Source organism: Camelus dromedarius, chromosome 26, assembly GCF_036321535.1.
Source record: "Camelus dromedarius isolate mCamDro1 chromosome 26, mCamDro1.pat, whole genome shotgun sequence".
NCBI classification, from domain to species: domain Eukaryota; kingdom Metazoa; phylum Chordata; class Mammalia; order Artiodactyla; family Camelidae; genus Camelus; species Camelus dromedarius.
The window spans coordinates 4,036,649-4,056,356 of record NC_087461.1 but is presented as its reverse complement, the minus strand read 5'-3'; the positions used below and the strand labels follow the sequence as shown (position 1 = coordinate 4,056,356).

The 19,708-nt window shown below is 47.0% G+C and overlaps 1 protein-coding gene across 5 annotated transcripts in view; it reads left to right on the top strand.

Moving 5' to 3' along the window:
• The window catches only part of SFMBT2 (Scm like with four mbt domains 2), a 150,552-nt gene that overhangs the window by 114,896 nt on the left and 15,948 nt on the right, over positions 1 to 19,708 (top strand). For all 5 annotated transcript variants that reach the window (XM_031444769.2, XM_031444767.2, XM_064479320.1 and 2 more), the window contains 4 exons: positions 2,733 to 2,775; positions 4,594 to 4,664; positions 6,821 to 6,960; positions 13,610 to 13,719. In XM_031444769.2, coding sequence (XP_031300629.1) covers positions 2,733 to 2,775; positions 4,594 to 4,664; positions 6,821 to 6,960; positions 13,610 to 13,719 — 364 coding nt within the window. The remainder of the gene's footprint in view (positions 1 to 2,732; positions 2,776 to 4,593; positions 4,665 to 6,820; positions 6,961 to 13,609; positions 13,720 to 19,708) is intronic.

Here is a 19,708-nt window from a genome sequence, read left to right as displayed (position 1 = left end):
TTTAACGTGTCATCACCCTGAAATGGTAGCCGTCTACAAATCTTCAGACCTAATAAATCTCGGCGTTTTTTGATTCCACCCTAATGTGCATCCAAAGTATTCCTTAAAACGTTGAGTCCTTAAAGATCAAGAGTTGTAAATTACTGTGAAATAGGTCATGTTCCTAATACTTCATTAATTTACAGGCTAGCTTGCTTCTTTGGCATCCTGTGATACGGTTCACTTCTGTAGGTGCTCAGAACACTGCTCTCAAGTCCCATCCCGTGGTGAACCTCCCATTGCCTGGTGTCAGCAGGTTTTGAAGCACACTTAAGGGTCCTACTGCATATCAATGAGAGTAGGATGTGGCATTATCTGCTGGAAACAAAGTAGGGGCCCCGATCTTAGACGGAGGTGGGTTTTAAGAGATTCTTTCCTCTGTGCACCGTACTGGGCACTGAATTTGATCCAATGAGAAGACCACCTTGCCCTCACTTTAAACTATTTCCAAAGATTGGAGCGTAGGATAATTATTTCAGTCTCAAGGCTGTTCTTTTTCTTTTTCTCTTTTTCTCACTTAAGAGGGGGTGGGTCCCTGACTCTCAGCCCCCACGGCCACTAGCACAGTCCTTCCTGGGCTCCCTCAGGTTTGGGCCCAACCTCCTGCCGTTGGTTCTGCCTCGGACAGAAACTCGTGCTGTGTTGCCCCCTTCCTCCCCGCTTCCTGAGGACCTGGGGGGGTGACAAGTGCTTTGAGTGTTTCTGCATAAAATCACACACGGGTTAAGGTGAACACAGTCCTGTGTCCTCTCTGTTTTGTGTGTTGCTTCCCAGCCCCTTGAGTTTGCCTCCTTATCGGAACGTCGCCCAGGTCAGGCCCCGCACCCTTCTTCACAAAGGCTGAGTTAGACGAGGGGGCCTGCGCTCACCTTTCACTGTAGGGACCAGAGTTTATACGTCCCCGTAGTCATTACAGGCAGACCTTGTCTTCACAGATACAGTGTTTTTTTTTGTTTTTTTTTTTACAAATTGAAGGTGTGTGTGCCTTCCCTCTGTCAAATAACTGTATTGGCACCATTTTTCCAACAGCATTTGCTTACTTCACTTCCCATTTTGGTAATTCTTGCAGTATTTCTTTAGAAAAACTTTTTTTGTTGTCTTTTTCTCTTGAGGGGGTAATTAGGTTCATTCATTTATTTCCTTTTAGAGGAGGTACTGGGGATTGAACCCAGGACCTCGTGCGTGCTGAGCATGCGCCCTGCCACTTGAGCTACACCCTCCCTCCCCCCGATTCTCACGCTGTCCCTAACTTTTTCAGTATTACCACAGCTGTTACGGTGATCGGTGATCAGTGATCTCTGCTGTCACTACTGCAACTCACCGAAGGCTCAGACGATGGTGAAAATTCCCTGAGACTCCTCTGTTGCAGTGCTTGCTTTGTTGGGGTGCCTTGGCAGTGAACCCGCAGTACCTCTGAGGTCTGCCTGTGCTGGAATTGGATACTGATCAAGTCAGGAAGAGATGAACTCTGAGTCACTCTTCCATTCATTTATTCTTGCTTTCATTTTATCTCTCACACATACATTTTGCTTTGAAGAGGCGAAGTCTAAATAAACCTGCCAAACTCTGACAGCTTCAGAAGTTCTGTTAGGATTAATTTATGCTAACGTTGGAAGAGTCAGAATTATCTAAGCCCAAGTTAATAGATGCCAGAAGCTCTGGTCTGTCCTTGTTAAGGTGATTTTATTGTATTATTACCTTTTCTATTCTTTTTATCGAAGTATACTCAATTTACAATATTGTGTTAATTTCTGGCATACAGCACAGCGGTTCAGTTATGTGTATATATTCATTTTCATGTTCTTTTTCATCATGGGCCATTACAAGGTATTGAATGTGGTTCCCTGTGCTGTACAATAGCACCCTGTTGTCTATCTATTTTTTACGTAGCAGTTAGTATCTACAAATCCTGAGCTCCCAACTTGTCCCTCCCCACTGCTTTCCCTCCTCTTAACCATAAGTTTGTTATCTATGTCTGTAAATCTGTCTCTGTTTTGTAAATAAGTTGATTTGTGTCCTTTTTTTTTTTTTTTTAAGATTCCACATGTGAATGATATCGTATGGTATTTGTCTTTCTCTGTCTGGCTGACTTCACTTAGTCTGATAATCTCTAGTTCCATCCATGTTGCTTGATTTTAACCAATTATAAATGTAAACTGGAAATGTTCTTATCCCGAAGTTTACTGTTGGGTGATTTATGTCACCATTTGACAGACATATTTGCCAGTCTTCCTTTTAATGATAAAGTGTTTTAGTTTATAAACGTGCCTGTAATCCTAATTCGGGAGCAGGCTGTTATGGTAGCATTATTTGACTTATCGCACGTTCTGTGGGAAAAAAGTCATCTGGATAATCACACTGACACCCGTTGATCTTACCAGCTGTATTCCTGGGAAGTTTGCTATGTGTGTTCTTTTTGTTTGTATTAGAAGCATATTTTAGGAGAAAGTAGCCAGTGTAGTGATAAGATTAAATACACTAAATTCTATTTAGACCTCATTTCTGTAAAGTCAGAGTCTACTTCATGCTGGAGGAAACAAAGATAAAATCACGACACAAATGCAGTAACTTTTTTGTATTTAAATTGTTACTTTAAAATGGACGCAGTTTTACACTGAGCTGTTTTTAAAAAATGCTTATTCCTAACTCTCTACCAAAGCTGCCTTTTCCCCCCCTTTTTGAATGTGTTGCAGCACAAAAGAAGAGAAAGATCGCAGTTGTGCAACCAGAGAAACAGTAAGTTTTTTCCCCCTCAAAAATGACATGATAAACTCCGACGCATCTTGTAAGAGGCTGGGAATCAGGGCTGTTCTGGTTAGAGGCTCGGTGACCCCCAGCGGAGCAGTGAAGGGCACAGCCAGATACGCCTCCGGTTACTTACTGTGCGTCTCATACGTGCAGGAATTTCTTCTCCCGATCGTGACTCTTCAGTTTCGTCCCACCTCAGCGGACCCGCAGGGCGGCCCAGTCTCACACGCTGCGGCTGGGTGAGGCTGTGATGGTGGCGCTTAAGGCCCCGGGGTGGGGGACACCCCCCCCACAGCTGCCTGTCCCCACCCAGTGACCCCCTCCCCTGCCACGTCCAGGCCTCAGCTCAGCCCCGTCCCAGCCGGGGGAGCTGGAGGGAGACACTCTAGTTCTCTGTCCTCCATGCCCTCCTTTGTAAAATACCTATTTCTCGGGGGTTTTAAGAAGATTAAATTAGATTCCTTGTGAAGAATGTGTGGGCGTCCATTGCTGAACAAACGTAGGTTACCCCGTGTTTCGACTGTAGTTTTCCAAGGAAGGCGGGTGCTCAGCAGCGTGTGAACATGCAGGCAGTATGATTTTGGAAAACTCTAACTGTTGGAAGCCTTTTCATATATTGGGAAATACCTGGGATGTACCACAGTCACATCCCTTACCAGGTGATTCTGGTTTCTGAATGTACTGATGGGAAAGGAATTGAGAGCAGCTCTTTTTTTTTTTTTTTCATGTACCCAAGTTGAAACTTTAGTAAAATGAAATTGAATAATAACTGCATTGTTGTTTGATGTGAATGGCAGTTTTGTGGGTACTCTTTTCACATTTCCAAACACAGTGCATCAGGTTAATAATCTAGCTCCCAATTCACCTGGATAACGTTGAAATAAAAAGTGAAAAATAGAATTTGAACCCGTGACCACTAAACTTGCAGTCCATGGATCAGCAGTTGTCAGCCTTGACTTGCGTGTGTCACTAGGCAGCTCGTTCAAACAGATTGCTGGGCCCTGTCTGCAGGGGACTCAGGATGTCCCCGGTGGGGACTGAGCGTCCACATGGGTGGCAGGTTTCCAGGTGACGCTGACCTGACGGTTTGGGGACCCCGCTTTGAGAACCACTGCCCTCGATGACCCCATTCAGGTCTCTCGTTACGGTTTCCTTTGAGTTTGCTTAGCGTTTCAACTGTGTGGTTTCTACACAGTCAACCCGGGTATCCCTCTGGAACCCTAGTTGCCTCTTTCGCCCTGAGGCTGCCATTTTTCTATTTATTCAGCAACTTTTAGTGAGCTGTAACGCATACTTCAGTCCTCGGCTGATCAGCCTGCATCACATTTCAGGAAATCATCAATTCATAGGTTTTCTCTAAAGATCTTTTCAGTGTGGCCACGACCCACACAAGCACAGACCCCAGGAATCGAAGGTCAGCAGAAAGTGCTTTTAAGTAGACACGGACGAGAAGTCTGACTTCCGCGAAAGCTGGCGCGAGGTGGTGTTTCTGCATGTCCTGAATGTAACTAGGACGTGATTCTAATTCCGTCACGGGCGACAGGCCCTCAAGTGACCTAGAAGAACAAGAGCCTCAGAGATCAGTGGTGGTCACTCGAGGGGCAGGTGATCTGTCGGCTTCTTGGCATTATTGGGAGAACGGCCCCTGGTGGTCTCACCTGTCCTTACGGATGCCAGGCTGGATCTCACCACGTTCTCGGCTTAGACCTGTCTCATAGCTGCTTTCAGTTATGAAAAATCTTTGGAAGGTACCCGTTGTCTCCTGAAGGGTGTGACCCACGAGATTTTTCTTTTCTTTGTCAACAGATTGCCATCCACAGTGCCTGTTGAGAAAATACCTCATGACCTTTGTTTATTCCCTCACCTGGACGCCACAGGTAAACCAGCTGCTCGGGGCTCCCTTCTGTCCACGTGCGTTGCTCTGAGTGGAGACGTGGCTGTATTTTTAGGTCAACATGAGACTCAGCTTTGAGCCTACTGTCTTTTTCTCTATTGCTGCCTAGTAACAGATACCTACTTAAAAAAAAAATTCCAGGCTGCATTCTCAGTGCCTCTTCTTTTCTGCTTCTTGGCCAGTAGCTCTAGACACTTCTCTTGGTCTGAGGAGAAAGAGGATCTGTGTGTTTCTTGGAAATTACGAGCCCAGTTAGGACTGCGGATCATGAAGAATCACGTGAAAAAGAAAGAGCTGAAAATCTCGTTATTAGGGATTTTGGGGGAACATTTTATGCCAATTGTACAAGTATTTTATATTGCTAGTTAATACTTAAGTCCCTTCAGGCTTTTGAATTGTTCCTTCAAACCCTCCATGTTTGAATAGCTGGTTGGGAACAGTGTATTTTTTTTTTTAATGTATGAAGTCCTGCAACTTAACAATAACGTTTAAAAACACAAATGTGAATGTCCCTCTGACCACAGATCTGACTATAGACGTGTTTGTACATCAAGTAATATCTTTGATGAAGAATTCTATTTTCCAGCCAACAGGAAACCTGTTCTGAATTCCAGGGTTAAAATCTATGGGCATGGAGGACTCCTGCTAGTCAGAGTTGTCTTTGAAGGAAAGAGAGCAATTTGATGAGTAAACTTACGGATACTGGTTTTTTCCTAAAGATCTGGACAGAGTCATCCTGCCCCCAAATTTCCCCTAAAATGCAGCTGTGGACCTTTTTTTTTTTTGCCTGTCTTAAAAAATTCAGATTTCAGGATGGCTTTAAGAGAATCATGTCAGCTGCTCTTCCAGAGTCTAATTGTTATTTTATGCCTTCTATTTATACCCAGAAAGATAACATCTCTTCCTCCCGACCTGTTCTCTGTTAAAGTCCCACGAGGACAGAGGTTTCTGAATTGTCAAATTATTGTCCCAGATTAACACCGAGTTTTATTCTGAAATACCGCTGTTGGTGCAGCTCAGCCTGGAGCGGCGGTGGGAGAGGACGGGTCTTAGCTGGAAGCTGAACCCCATGAGAGTGATCAGAGTGACAGTTTGTTGTGTAATTACTCTGCTTTTTCCAGTGGTAGCTTGAGATGCCACGCGCTCGATCGACACCTTGCCCGTTCGCTTTCTAAGTTGAAAGACTAATGAGGGAAATGCAGAGTTAAGACCCCAGGGAGGCAGATTTCATGTCCGTCAGATTAGCAACATGAGAGAACCCCACACAGCTAGTGCTGGCCTGGGGCTGGGACCCCGGGAGCTGGACAGTGCTTACGGGAGTGGAAATTTGGGAGAACAGCTTGGCCACATCTAGAAAAACAGGATCCACAGAACTGAAGGCTGAGCCGTCGGGCAGTTCGCTCCTTGTTATAGTCTAGGAGGACCCTCTTGTCCATTAGCAGGAGCAGAGTTTTCCAGTTGCATTCATTAAAGCACCGCAGGGGATATTTACATATGGAAACAAGTGGCTGTCTGTCAGTGAGAGAATGGAAAACTCACATTCAAAAGCTCTAGTCACACAGTGGAATACTATGCAGAAGTGAAAAGGGAACGGCCCTTCTAGGTAGACGTTTACCAACACGGATGGAGCTCAGAAACCTCATGTTGCACTAACAAAATGTTGCAGAAAACCGTTTATGGAATATTTTTAAAAATAACCCAAATATCCTGTATTGCTTATAAATACACACGTATGTAGGTGTGTGGTGAAGTCTCTAGCTTGCCTGGGACGGATTTATGGCAGCTTCAGGGTCCTGGATGCCTGGGAGGAAAGATTGGGGGGTTTCCAGGGTGTAGGACACAGGGGAGCTTAGCTGTGTAACTAGGTTTTCTTTCTTTCCTTCTTAAGCCATGTTGTGTGATACTTCAGTTGTCACTGTCTTAGTTTTTGCATTTTGTGTATCTTGCATCCTGCCTAGTAAGCAGAAAAGGTCATGTATGTGGTAGAAAACATGATCAGAATGTCGAAGATCTTACAGTGGCTGTGAAGCGTGCTGGTGTGAGGACGCGGGGCACCTCTGCGTAGTTTTGCCGATGGAGTGGGCTCAGCGAGTCTTTGGTCGGTCCCTTAAGCCTCTGCTGTGTCTCCCTTCCCCGCAGGGACCGTCAACGGGAAGTACTGCTGTCCGCAGCTCTTCATCAATCACCGGTGCTTCTCAGGCCCTTACCTCAACAAGGGGAGGATCGCAGAGCTCCCGCAGTCCGTGGGGCCAGGCAAATGCGTGCTGGTCCTTAAAGAGGTAAAGCATGGTCATGGGGGCCCGATGTTCATGGGGTGTCTGCCTGGGGCACCATCTCTGTAGGGCGTCCAGGAAGTTTGGGTCAACTCGGGCGAGGCTCCCCAAGCACCTCCGTTCTCTGGATCCCGCGGGCTGGAGGCGGGTCACCTGAGGATGGAAATGGTGGTGCTGCCCGCGGCGGGCTCCCAGTCCAGTGGGAGGCATGCGCCTTCTGCCCTTGAAAGGCAGTGCTGGGTTTGAATAAAGAGCTCCGGTCGGCTGTGCTCAGTGGAGGGTTTAGGAGGAGAGATGAAGTTTTCTCTGATGAGGTAAGGAGGCCAGGAGGGCAAGCAAAGGGCTTTCAGAGATGGCACGGAGTATCATGGAGGACGGACACGCCTGGACCCGGTGTGGCTGCTGCTTTCCCTCCCTCCACTGCACTCCGCACGGCGCCTGAGATGCGTTCCCCAAGGTGTTTACTTGGGAGCATTTGACACATAAAATGTGTGGAAGGTGGTTCCTGCCCATCCTGACCTCCGCTCAGTGGGAGAGACACAAGCAAACGGTACATTCAGGGTAGTCAGCATCTCAGGAATGGTGACAGGGTGGGCCCGGGTGCCTGGAGGTCTCAGGGATGTCCTCACAGACTGGGGCAGGGGGAGCACGCAGCCTGCCCCAGGGGAGGGAAGAGTGTCTGGGAGGCCTGGAGCATCCGTGGGATCGAGGAGGGGGAAACGGGAAGGCTCGCGTGCAGCACCGCATCCGTCAGAGCTGAGAGGTCGGGCGTGGAAAGTGCAGAAATCTGAATTCAGCGTCTCCTGCGGGCCTGGACCCAGGCCCTTTGCCTGCGTTCTTGTTCAGACCTGCTTTCCTTGAGATCTGACACCTTCACACATGACGTTCTGAAATCAGACAGTGCAGGTCTGGCCCAGCCCAAGTGGCGAGTGGGTCCCACGGGAGAGGGTGGCAGATGGAGAGGCAGCAGCTCTCGGAGGTCATAGTGACTTCGGGGAGTAGATCCCGGTGGATGTTAGTCAAGGGAGAAACCAAGCCCAGATTCCACATAGAAAAGTCTGTCGTGATGTAAAGTAAGATCCCCCTGGACCAGGAATGGACTGACCTGAGGCCCCCGCATCCTCACCGCGGCCACGTCGTCTGCCAGAGTCTGTGCCTGTGTGTGTTGCCCGCGATCAGAACGGAACCCGCAAGCTGACAAAAACGCGGTGACCTGATGGGTTTGTTTCAAGTCCCTGCGAGACCGTTGCACACCCATGTGATTCCAGTGAGGTCCTCAGTCACCTGTGGACCCCGTTAGCAAACAGGGTGACCTCAGGATCAGTCCCTCTCTAGCGCCCGGCTGTTTGATTTTCCTCCATGATTTTTTAAAGTCAGTGGTAGTTAGCTCTGATCAGTTCTCTGGTGCCAGCAGCCAAGTTTAAAAGCCAGGCCAGAGCTGTTTTCTGATGACAGAACTAGTTTTTTGCTGATGTTCAGAAAATGCACGAGGCAGGAAGGAAAGAAGAAAAAAAAAAGAAGCAAGCACTTCAGTTCTGAGAGTGCAAGAAAAATGTAGGTTCCGCCAAGTCAATATTTATGCCAATGCTCCTGCTTGGGCACAGGACCTCTGTGTGGTTTCAGGTTGCATTTTACTTCCAAAGAAGGAGGTAGTTGGAGCGAAGACAGAGCACGTTTGGTTTTTCCAGGCCATCAGCATTCGTAGTTAAAGGTTTTTTTATTTTTGGAAAATGTGGAATGATGGTGGTTTTTCCTCGGTCTGGTTCTTCTGGAAATAGGTAATGTCTGTGCGTGTGGATGTGGCGCTGGCCTTTGAAGAGGGGTCCTGGACTCTGAGAGGGCGGTGGACCAGGAGGGAGGGAGTTTCTGGCAAATCCGGGGACTGGGGGTGGGGGTAGTGGATGCATGTCTCTGTTCACTTCCTGGGGAGAGAGCATCCTCGTGTTAGATTGAGGGGGGTTTGGAGGGACTAAGAGGTCTCGATTCCTGTGGGAGGGCAGCAGAGGTAGACAGGTGACCTCCAAGAGCTGGACTCCATCAGGTCCAGTCACCCTGCACAGGGGATCAGGACCAGCAGGCCAGGCAGGGAGGGGGCAGGTCCAGTCCATCCACAGGGTCTCAGGGCCTGGAGCATCTGGTGGGACCGCTGGGCACAGTGGCATGGAGGGTGGGAGCTGTAATGACAGGCAGTAAGTGTAGGTGTTTGTTGTAAATGAAACCCATGTGCCCAGGTTGGTCATCGCCAACCAGGACTGTCCTTTTCTACCCCAGATGCTTCCCCATGCACGGCTGCCCCGGGAACGCCAGGGCCTCCCAAAGACAAATACAGATCTGCACAGGCCCCCTGTGAACTCGCCTCCCACCTGAGGTCACCGGCATCGTGGGATAGAGTCTCGCCGGCCGTTCGCAGGGGTGTTCAGGGAACTTCTGCTTAACGCTTTGTCCGCAGGCTCGTGGGTCTCCGGGTCTGGGCTGCTGACTTTGTGTCCAGGGCAGAGGGCAGGTGTGTGCTTGTGCCCCTGGGTGAGAGATGGAGCAGTGAACCCAGGAGAAAGTCGGGGAGGAGGGCATCGGATGTGTTTGCCCACGTCCACGTGTCCCGGGATGAAAAGTTCGGCTTCTGGAACAGATGCATGATGAGATGGGAGAACACCAAGTCCTGCCGGCAGAAATGACTCTGAAAACACCTCACTCGGGGAGAATCAGAGTCTCAGTTTCCACAGCGACTCTCAAGGCCATGGATTTAGAGGCAGCCTGCCAGGATAAAATCCCACGGTGGCTCACGGAGATTTGGGGTTTTGCCCAAATTTGCCCGTGGTTCTTCTTGAACGTGGTTTAGTTTAAATCATTTGGTTTTGGTTTTGGGTTTTTTTTTGGGGGGGTGAGGAGGTAATTAGGTTTATTTGTTTGTTGGTTTGTTTATTAATTATTATTGTTTTTTTATACTGGCGGTACTGGGGACTGAACCCAGCACCTCGTGCATGCTAGGCACATACTTTACCACTAAGCTATACCCTCACCCCCATGGTTTAAACCATTTGGGGTGTGTAGCCTCTGTTTTTAGCACAAAAGAGAATCTGTCTTCCTTCTGTTAAATCAGCCCAGCCCAAGCTGCAGAAGCCGTATTTGCATTCTGAAGTGTTTTCTAATGTTGACGCTCAGAGAACTAATTTTCCTCTTAAATAGTTACCTGCCCTTTCAACATTGTTATAACTTTAATCGCAGGATATGGTTGAGGCTGGAAATTATCTAAATTACTTCTGGTGTTTTGGGAGAGGGTTTCATGATCGTGAATATGAAAGGAAATCATGGAGTCCTGTAATTTCATGAAATGAACAGAAAAGAACCCCATTCATTGGCACAACCTTTAGAGTGCTGACCCTGTGCTTGGGAATGGGGGGTGGCGAGCATTCATCCCGTGGCTCCTGGGTACCAGCCACTTCAGGAGCTTCTAAGGAGAGTTATTTTGCAAAGATGTAAGACTGAAATGTAAATTCGGGCCAGTGAGGTTGGAGAGATTGAAGGCACAGGGAGAGTTTATTTTATGGGTTGATGAGGACCACATTCATATCAAGAAGAAGGCTACCTTTCGACATTTCTTATATGTCAAGAAGTTAACCTCTTTTATTTCTCATAACGTCCTTATGAAGGAGGAAAGTCTTTCCTTCTACTCTCTTAGGTTCAGCGACTGGGGCCTGTAAATTAAACCAACAAAAAAGCAAATTCATAGGAGAAAAGGTTTGAAAAACATGAAAACAGAAAACAAATGAAACTGTGAAAAGTAATGAAAACCCAAAGAAGCCTGTAGGCTTGAGATTTTTACATACCATTTTCATAAAAGGCAATACATAGTGTAGAGGTGATTAGACAAAGGGCAGGAGATCTGGGCTCTTAGGCGTGTTAAATATATGGGGGAACCTAATGGAAGAGAAGGGTTATTTTAACAAGATTTGTTTGTGCAGAGTCATCTCAGTGCCATCTTTCTTTCTCCAGTGACACGGATTGCTCTCTTCCTGGTATGGGACAGAGGAGGGGGACAGCTTCACAAGGGGAATTTTATGCCCTGCTTCTAGGCAGAAAGGGGAAGGGCAGAGAGTTCCTTCTGTGTCTACTGTTTCCCAGTTGTTTCAAGGCAAAATTAATCTTATACCAAAGCGGCCTATTTTGAGGTGGCCTCTTCCAGCCCCCTTCATTATGAACCAGATAAATGACAGTGTCCCCATTATACGGATGAGGACAGTCAGTCAAGCATCTTGCCTCCCTAAGCTGGATTTGCTTCTAAGGGATGGACCTGGGATTTGATCCAAGATCTGTCCAACTTTACAAAGCCTATTGCTGTTCTGTTACAATACACAATGGGGACTTCTGTGTGGAAGTGGGTTCCCAGTAAACATTTCATGAACCCTAAGAAATCCACTGAGTCATTGCTCTAGTGTTCATTTCCTCCTTTGAGTTACTCCAACCAACTTCATGCCAGTTTCCTGGGAAGGGTGGTCATTGGCTTCACGGCTAACATCCTGCTTGTTAATTGGGGGCAGAGTTCACGCTACCCTTTTGGATCAAAAGCATAATAATGTGAATTCTGCTGTTCTGCGTGGTACAGTAATTCAGTCCAACTTGGGTAATAATAACAGCTGTCAAATCAGTTATTTTCATGGAGGTAACTATAACACACTGAGAAGTCAGGTACACAAGAATTATTCAGCTCACAATTCCATGGTTTTGTAGAGAGCTTGCTGAACTTACAGACGAAGGATAAGGCACCAGGAAGATTTAATTGCTGCCTGTCCCCACGCGGAATTGAACTCTGGAAGGCATTTTCTTTTCACCGTCACAAAATGCATTTTGATAGGCAGCAAATAAGATGCAACTCTGGGGTTTTCTTGGCCAAACATAATAAAAAAGACTCAGTTGAAATTTTATTGTCTGTTGATAAACACTTTGTGCATTATTTCAGCCAGTTCCAACTGGATTTATTTTTAAATTCGGTTTCTGGAAATTGTTCTGACAGTAAGTAATAAAATCAGATGGTGATTCTAATACAGAAAACAGAAACACACCAGGACGGCGGGTACTGCTGTGTCCTGGCCTCTTAGCGCCCTGACTGAGCCATGTTCTCTGGATGGGGAGTCATGGGGCCCTTGGAACATAGCAGGGTGCTACCCAGGCAAGAAAAAAACCACTTTCCATGCTGACTGCAGGGTAGAGAATATTTTAATACTGAATCCTCTGTCATGAGCAAGCTTTGTTGTTTTGCAGAAGTAAATCAGGGTACATACCACACCGGTTACATCCTGAACCACACCAGATACATGACAACTGCAACTTGAAAGTTTCTGCCACGTGCTTTCACCTTCCTCCTTCCCGTTGACACTGGCCTGGTCACCAAAAAATAGTAGGTGCTTCAGCCATACCGTCCATGTCCTCCCAAACTCAGTGACATAGTTTCCTCACAGTCTCAAAGGTGTTTCACCCTGAAACATGACACGTGACCTCAGGGCCTGGCTTGCTCCTCTATTGGACGGGGAGAGACTTCAGGAACAGCGGGCGCTGTGTCCTGACTGTGTGCTCCCGGGCCTGGCACATGGCAGGTCCTCAGCAACTGGGCATTTCACGGACCAAAGCCCCCTCGGTCCCAGTGGTCCTTCATATGCTGCATGGCACCGTCACATGTTTTGAGCTCTCTATGCAGGTGACAGCAGCTCATAAGCATGCCAGAGTCACCAGTGTTCAGCGGTCATGATGATGTCTTATGGAAAACGAGTGCCCCAGAGCATATAATCGAGGCTTTAGAAGGGAGATGTCTCAGGGGAAGCGACAGCCCAGTGGTAGAGCGCCTGCTTAACGAGCACAAGGTCCAGGGTTCAGTCCCCAGTACCTCCGTTAAAAAATGAATAAACCTAACACCCGCCAAAAAATTAAAAAACAAATTTAAAAAGAAGAAAATATATATTAAAAGGAAACAAAGAATTAAAAAAAAAGAATAAGGGAGATGTCTGGTCCTCCTGGGAGTGCCGCAGTGGCTGTAACAGCGTGCTTACTTTCTTGCGTTTGGGACTTGGGAGAGACGGGGTGTTTTGAGGAAGCTCTCTGATGGTGTTAGCAGCCAGACTTCCTTCTGAAACACTCACATCTCTGAGATAATTGTCCTAATATTAAACAGCTATAAATTGGGTCATCATCAGGTGAGTTTCAAATAATTTGTGAACCTTCCGTACAGTTATCTGAGCCCTGCCTGGAAGTTGTCTCTGTCTTAGTGATCCCTTTTGAAATATATCTGTAAGAATAAAGCAGAATTCTTAGTGACCGGTCGTATTAGAGAGGAATCCCACTGAAGGTTCGTCGGTGGCTCTCTGGAGAAGATGGTTCTGTTTTTCTGCATCCGGAAATGTTAGCAGGAGCATGCTGCTTGCTCTCGCCAGGGTTCCCCTCTCCTGGGTAGAGGCGTTGGCCTTTGTCACCCTTCCTGTCCCGTCGACAGTGAGCAGCGTCAGTGCTGGCCTGTACAACCCTCCTCCGACGTCATCCCAGCCCGTCCCTTGATGGAGGCGACAGCACAAAGCCCTGAAGGGTCAGCGGGCCGGTTTGCAGAGTGGCCTCATTTGGGCAGAAACGGAGGCGGAGGGAGTTCACAGCGGTCCCTTTACCCCAACAGGTCCTCAGCATGATCATCAACGCCGCCTACAAGCCCGGGAGGGTGCTGCGCGAGCTGCAGCTGGTGGAGGACCCGCACTGGAATTTTCAGGAGGAGACGCTGAAGGCGAAGTAAGTGTTTTCAGTTCTGGAAAACCAGGGCCCTTAGCAGTCCTCACCTGCCGCTTTGAAACTTGTCACTGCTCTTATTTGGCCTCGCCCAGAGGAATGGACACGAGCCAGAGGCCTGTCCTTCTGCTGTTCTGTGTCCCGAGAGCAGATTTATTGGCGTATTTGCTGTACGGAGTTGCCTTAAGCTTTAGGATCCCTGAAGTGAAGAAGAGAGCTGCTTACCTGATGCTTTACTGTGTTAAACGTTCAGACTAAAAACCTACTGTGTTTCGGGGCCAGTAGATGATTTGATCCAAAGGAAACATGTATATAAAATGAGGATTTCCCTTATGGTCATTACACATTTTTCATCTTAATATTTGATACTTAATATAGAGTTAGTGCCAGATACAAACGCTGGCTACTCCGAGAGTTGACAATTTTAAAAAATAGGAAGAACCAAAAACACCTCTGTTTGGTTTTGGTCAGTGAGCTGTGGGTGTGCTTGTAGTTGGTCCCTTATTTTATTTGGAAATAGGCTAATTGGAGAGGTGATACTTTGCTTCGCTTGAAGTTTCTTGAACTGTGAAATTGAGGACGCCTACGGGCTGGCGGGCTAGAGCTGGGCTGTTTAGGAGACAGACAGAGAAAGACCCATTTCTCAAGATGACTTCCTGTTGCATCATTGCTTTGGCGGTTTGAGAGGACTTTTAATTCACTCATTGTTTTCGAATGGAATAGATCTCCACTGGTCAGCCTCCTGTATAAGGTGCCCTAACCCTTCATTTAGCTGTAACATTTAGAAAATGATGCTGTTTTATGGGGGAGGTGATAGCTCAGTGGCAGAGCACATGCTTAGCATGCACGAGGTCCTGGGTTCCATCCCCAGAGCCTCCATTAAAATAAATAAATAAATAAATAAAATTAACCTAATCCTCCTCCCCCACCAAAAAAAACCCCAGGCAAACAAAAGAAAAGAACGTGATGCTGTTTTAAAGAGTGAACAGTTTTTCAGTGGCACAAGCATATCAAAGCCCCCCCTTCAGAGGAAGTGCCTGTCCTCATCCTAGCAAAGGTCGAGGAATATGACAATTTGTGTGATTTGTGTAATAATTTCCCTCTGTCATTAGCTGACACTGAGGCTTAGTAGAGATGCTGGGAAATTCTTAGTCACTCACCATTCATTGTTAGTTGTCCACTCAGCCTTTCCTCCCGTCTCTTTTGAGCATCTCTGTGATTTGAGATTCGAAAAAAGTCATTTATGGTCTAAATGATACTCCACCAAGTCACCGAAGTTAAAGGGAACACGTGTTAACAAGGAGAGTGTTGGTTGGTTCAAAGCATCGTGCCGGTGAAAGGTGACACTATTTCAGCCTACCTTTCTTTCCCAAGAAATATTTAAAGGAACTTTGGAGCCCAGAAAAAAATAAAACATGTTATTCTCCAATCTAATATTCTGTATTTTTTACTTTATGGAAGCTGGAGATTGTTACCAAGTTACTAAAAGAAAGTAAAATCCTTTCTTATAAGGTCAGTTCATACTTAGATTGGATGGACAGGCAGGAGACAACGGGCAAGTATTTATACAGAGAATGTCTTCTTGTTTCTTGTTTACAAATTTTCTGTAAAATTCAGTGCACCCCAGATCCCCCTGAGCATATGGTGAGAGTAGAGGTACGACCACCTTAAATTGCCTTAAAATCTCCCCCGTTCCCTGAGGAACCCAGGAACTTGCTTCAGATGCGCAGGCGACGGGGAGACTTCATTTTGTCCTGTTTGCACTCACATTCCCGTTACCAAGACCCCCAGAGCTTTTATGAAACCAGCCTGAGGGGATCACAGCGGGCCCGGCGCGCCCCGGCCCTGCTGGACCGGGAGGGCAGCGTGCGGCCCGGTCTGCCCGACGCGACCGCGTGCTCCTCGGCAAAACGCGAAAACACAGCAACTTGTCCCGAGGAGACGTGCGTCCGAGCCGGGCTTCGAGTTCGCTGCAGCATCTCAAGGCGGCCGCTGCTGATGGCAGGTTCCCCGTCAGCGGGAACGTCCCTGCTACGCCCCTCCGTGTCGAGTCACCTCTTTCCTTCTGATGTAAAACGACCACTTCTTCGTCTTGATCGCTTGGCTCTTTCCTTTGGTGCAGATGGGTGGAGGGAGAGTGGACTTCTTGCCATGTTGCCGAAAGGCTGAAATGTTTTCTGCCGTGAATAAACCGACTTAGCGAGCGGAAGACCTGCGTGTAAGCCGTTCGCTGGTCTTGGTTGTGGTCCTCGAGTTATAATAGTACAGGGAGTGTTTCCGAGAAGAAAAGGCATGCGCTCTGCCTCCGTAGGGCTCTGTGAATAGTCACTGAGCATCTGGGCTTTCTGACTTTTTATTTTCCTCTTTGGAAAAGACCCATTTCCTTGAGAGGGTGGAGGTGACCTGGATAAGGTTTGACCTGTAAATGGAAGAAAAGCAAACACTGTCATCTACCTTGTCCCATGGTGATTTTTGCCTACTTATCCAACAACCGTACCTTTTATACTAGAACAAATTATTGAAATATCTGAACCCTGGATAAAGAGTATCATGTACTGAGTCTTCACCATGCCTTGAGAAGCAAAACAGGAGTGTCTGCCTGCCGGAGCGGGAAATGGGTGCTAACGTCGTTCATTTCAGCAGTTCCAGATGAGAACGTAGTTTCTTTACGATGGATTGAAGTATATACTAAATTAACCCACATTATTTTGAATTTTGGGAGGAGGAATTTAGGCTACACCTAGCTATACCTTAGAGGGGTTTAAAAAAATCAAATCCTGTGCGTCTAGTGACATTTAAATATGTTTTCCAGCATGTATAGAACCTTCCTGACGGCGGAGACTCTTCTTTGAATGGCTTTTGTGACAATCTTTATAAAAGCCAGGAAGAGGTTTAATAGGTTTTTCCCAGTCTTTTGTTACAGTTATTCAGAATATTTAAATAGTAAATATCCAGATGTATTTCGAGTGAATCAGATTTCATTATCACTTAGGCCGAAGCAAGGAGAGAAGTCACATCTTTACTTTTAGGTGAGCCATGTTCAGTGGAACATGAGTTTTTGGTCCCCTTTTTCATAAGCAATGACTATTTCTTTATTTTACACTTTGGGGGCACTTACCCACGGTCATATTTTATGAGCAGCAAAGATGTAATGTTTAGCTAGAAGGGGGTGTGCGTGAAAAAGGATTCCCAAACTGAGAGACTTTTCACTGAAAAAGACGTTTGTTCATCTGTTAACTTTTACCTTGCCCAGATCGGTGAAACTTGCTCCCCTGAAAACGTACGCTGTAAACCCTGTTGCGCAAGCGGGTTTGTAAAGAGCGGGTGAACCAGCGTGCACTTAAATTCATCAGATCTGGGGCGTGGTGTTTCTGGTTCACACACAGACCCTTTAGGAGGCCTTGAATGAGAGGCTGTCTTTCTGAAAATAAACACACAAGAGTTCCCGTCACTTGAAATACAGCAATCTGGAAAGAAGAGAGAAATTTCTGATGAGCTGAGTATCGTAAGACTGAAAACCAGTAATGCAGTGACCCTGGTTCTCGATTAAGGAGATGTGACCAATGAAGCAAAAGCTTTGTTCTGAAGGAAATCGGAGCCTTCTCTTACTATTGCTAATGAGAGGAGTGATTTTTCTCAACATGTGCCAAGTGTCCCCATCTCTGCAGAGTTATCAGAGTTGCCATCTTTTTTTTCCCTTTGAATTCTTCCTTAAATATTTGAGGATGTGAATTCAGCTTGACAGACTGGAACTTGTTCTCCACTCTCATCAAACCCCCATCACAAGTAAATCTTGCATCACAAGATTTTTTTTTAATATCCTAAAAGGGTTATGTTGAAGATGGATGAATGAACTCAGGCCCAATTGGAGTCATGTTGTTTGGACCAAGCTTTGTTATGAGTGGATTGTGATACCAGTGTTGGTTTTTTGCTCTGTATTTCTTTTTGACTCAAGATCCATTTTGATTTTTCTCAACTCTTAACCACTGACAGTGAAGAGACCATTTTCCCAGGATTCTTATTTCTCCGTCTCCGCCTGACTTTCTCTGCCCTGCCACGTGCTCCCATGTGGACATAAATCCCTGCTTTGGTGGGTAGGAAGTTATTGGCAGGCTACTCACATTTCCTTATTGATGTCAGGAGGAAGAACATTTTTCCTACCCTCTTAGGTTCTTGCCTGGGAGCATGCAAATTAAACTGACAAGACAGATTAGCAAAAAAAAAGGTCATGTATTTACTGGTGCAATGCACGTATTGCATGATGAGTAACTCAAAGGGACAGTTAGGGTTTGGAGCTTATTCTAAGTTATAGCTAACTTAGTGGGGGGCAGTGAGCATGGGGAAAAAGCCCCTTGGGGAAGAACAAATAGGTTTGTTTGGGAAAGACATGGGTTTTTAGGCAAAAAACTGGGAGATAAGAAGGTCTGTGATTGTTTGTGCAGGCTCCAGGGGTCTTTCTATCTTCTTCAAGGCCATGAAACTCCTCAAAGGGGGTTTATGGTAGGTTTATCCCTGGGATTAGAAGCTGCCTCAAAGGGGGAAGGTATGGTGGTCCTCATTTCCCACAAGTTTCTGCTTTTAGTCAGATAAGGGAATCTCCAGGAAGGCTGCTTTCTGCATCTGCTGAATCTTAAACGCCTTTCTCTGCACTCTGGGGCAGGGGGCTTGGAGTGGGTCCCCACGTGGACCGCAGGGAGCTGATCCCTCCGGGGCCCCACGGCTGGGCTCTGCCTCCTTGTCCTCTTTCAAAGTGTGAGTGTCAGCCTAGCATCGCCTTCCAAGAGTACCTCCTCACTCCCAGACTTCTCTGGAAACTTCTAGCAAGGCAAACGAGCTAAGGAAGGAGGGGGAAGAGGTCTCATGGAAAAAAAAAAAAATGGGGCCAGAGCCCTGAGGAGCTGTTCTCACCACTGTCTTCCTCCAGCCCTCTCCTCCCGCGCCGTCTCCATTGCCTTTGCTCTTCCTCGGTTCCACCCAGTGATCTTTCACTTGTTCCCTCCCTCCTTCCTTCTCGGAGGATTTCTGATGCCAGGGAGTTTTTGGCTGCATCCGGCCTGACTGTCTCCTTCAACGGTTTCCTCTTTTTCATCCCAGAACTTGTAACACGTGCTCTTAGAAACCATATCTTTGGGTTGACGACAGCCTTGCCAGGCATTTCGTGAACATGGACGATGCGGCCAAATGTTTTTCCCCCTGGACTCAGGCGGGCAGGATGAAGTGAGAGGCTCTAGCTCCCGCTTCCGAGCTCTTCTCACGTATCCCGACCACGGAAGTATGTCTTTGGCTTATGGTTTTAAGCCTTTTATGGCAGGGAAAGCTCCAGAACAGATTCTTCATTTCATTTAATGGTAAAGAGAAGCGAGGTGCCCGTAACTTCGCAGCCTCACCCAGATGCTCTGTGCACCTGCTGCGGGTGACAGCGGATGGCGGTTGGGTGGGGCTGCCGGCACCTGTCCACTCTGTCTGGGAAGCTGGTATCAGGATCCCCTAGTGTGGAGTCTGCGAGAAAGTAGGGAGGGAGGAGGAGAGGAGTCTGTTAATCTCATACCACGTTGTAATTCTGCTTCCGTAAACTTAGATCGGCTTTTCCTGATGGGGCTGAGTGATGGTGAAGGTTTTACTGAAACACTTGTTTCCACTGAATCAGCCCATCCTTGTCCCATTTTCCACAAGCATTGGCTCCTTTTTCCTTACATCCCTCTTCACGTGTTTTAGGAAGAGTTCCTTTTGGAATTTGGAGGTCTGGGATCAGCAGTCTGTCTTGGGGGCCCCACTTCCACACCCTGACCTGGTTTTCACATTGCTGTTTTTTTACCTTCCGTCGTATTTTTTTATGGGACTTTAAGAATCTTGACATTGTGCTCTTTAGAAGAGAGACTTCCAGGACCACGAAGATCATAGAGGAAAACACTGCAGGGAAAAGCGCACTACTCGAGTATTTGTCTTTTTCATTTCCCAAAATAGCAGAGAGAGGCCGTGTTCAGAGCTGTGC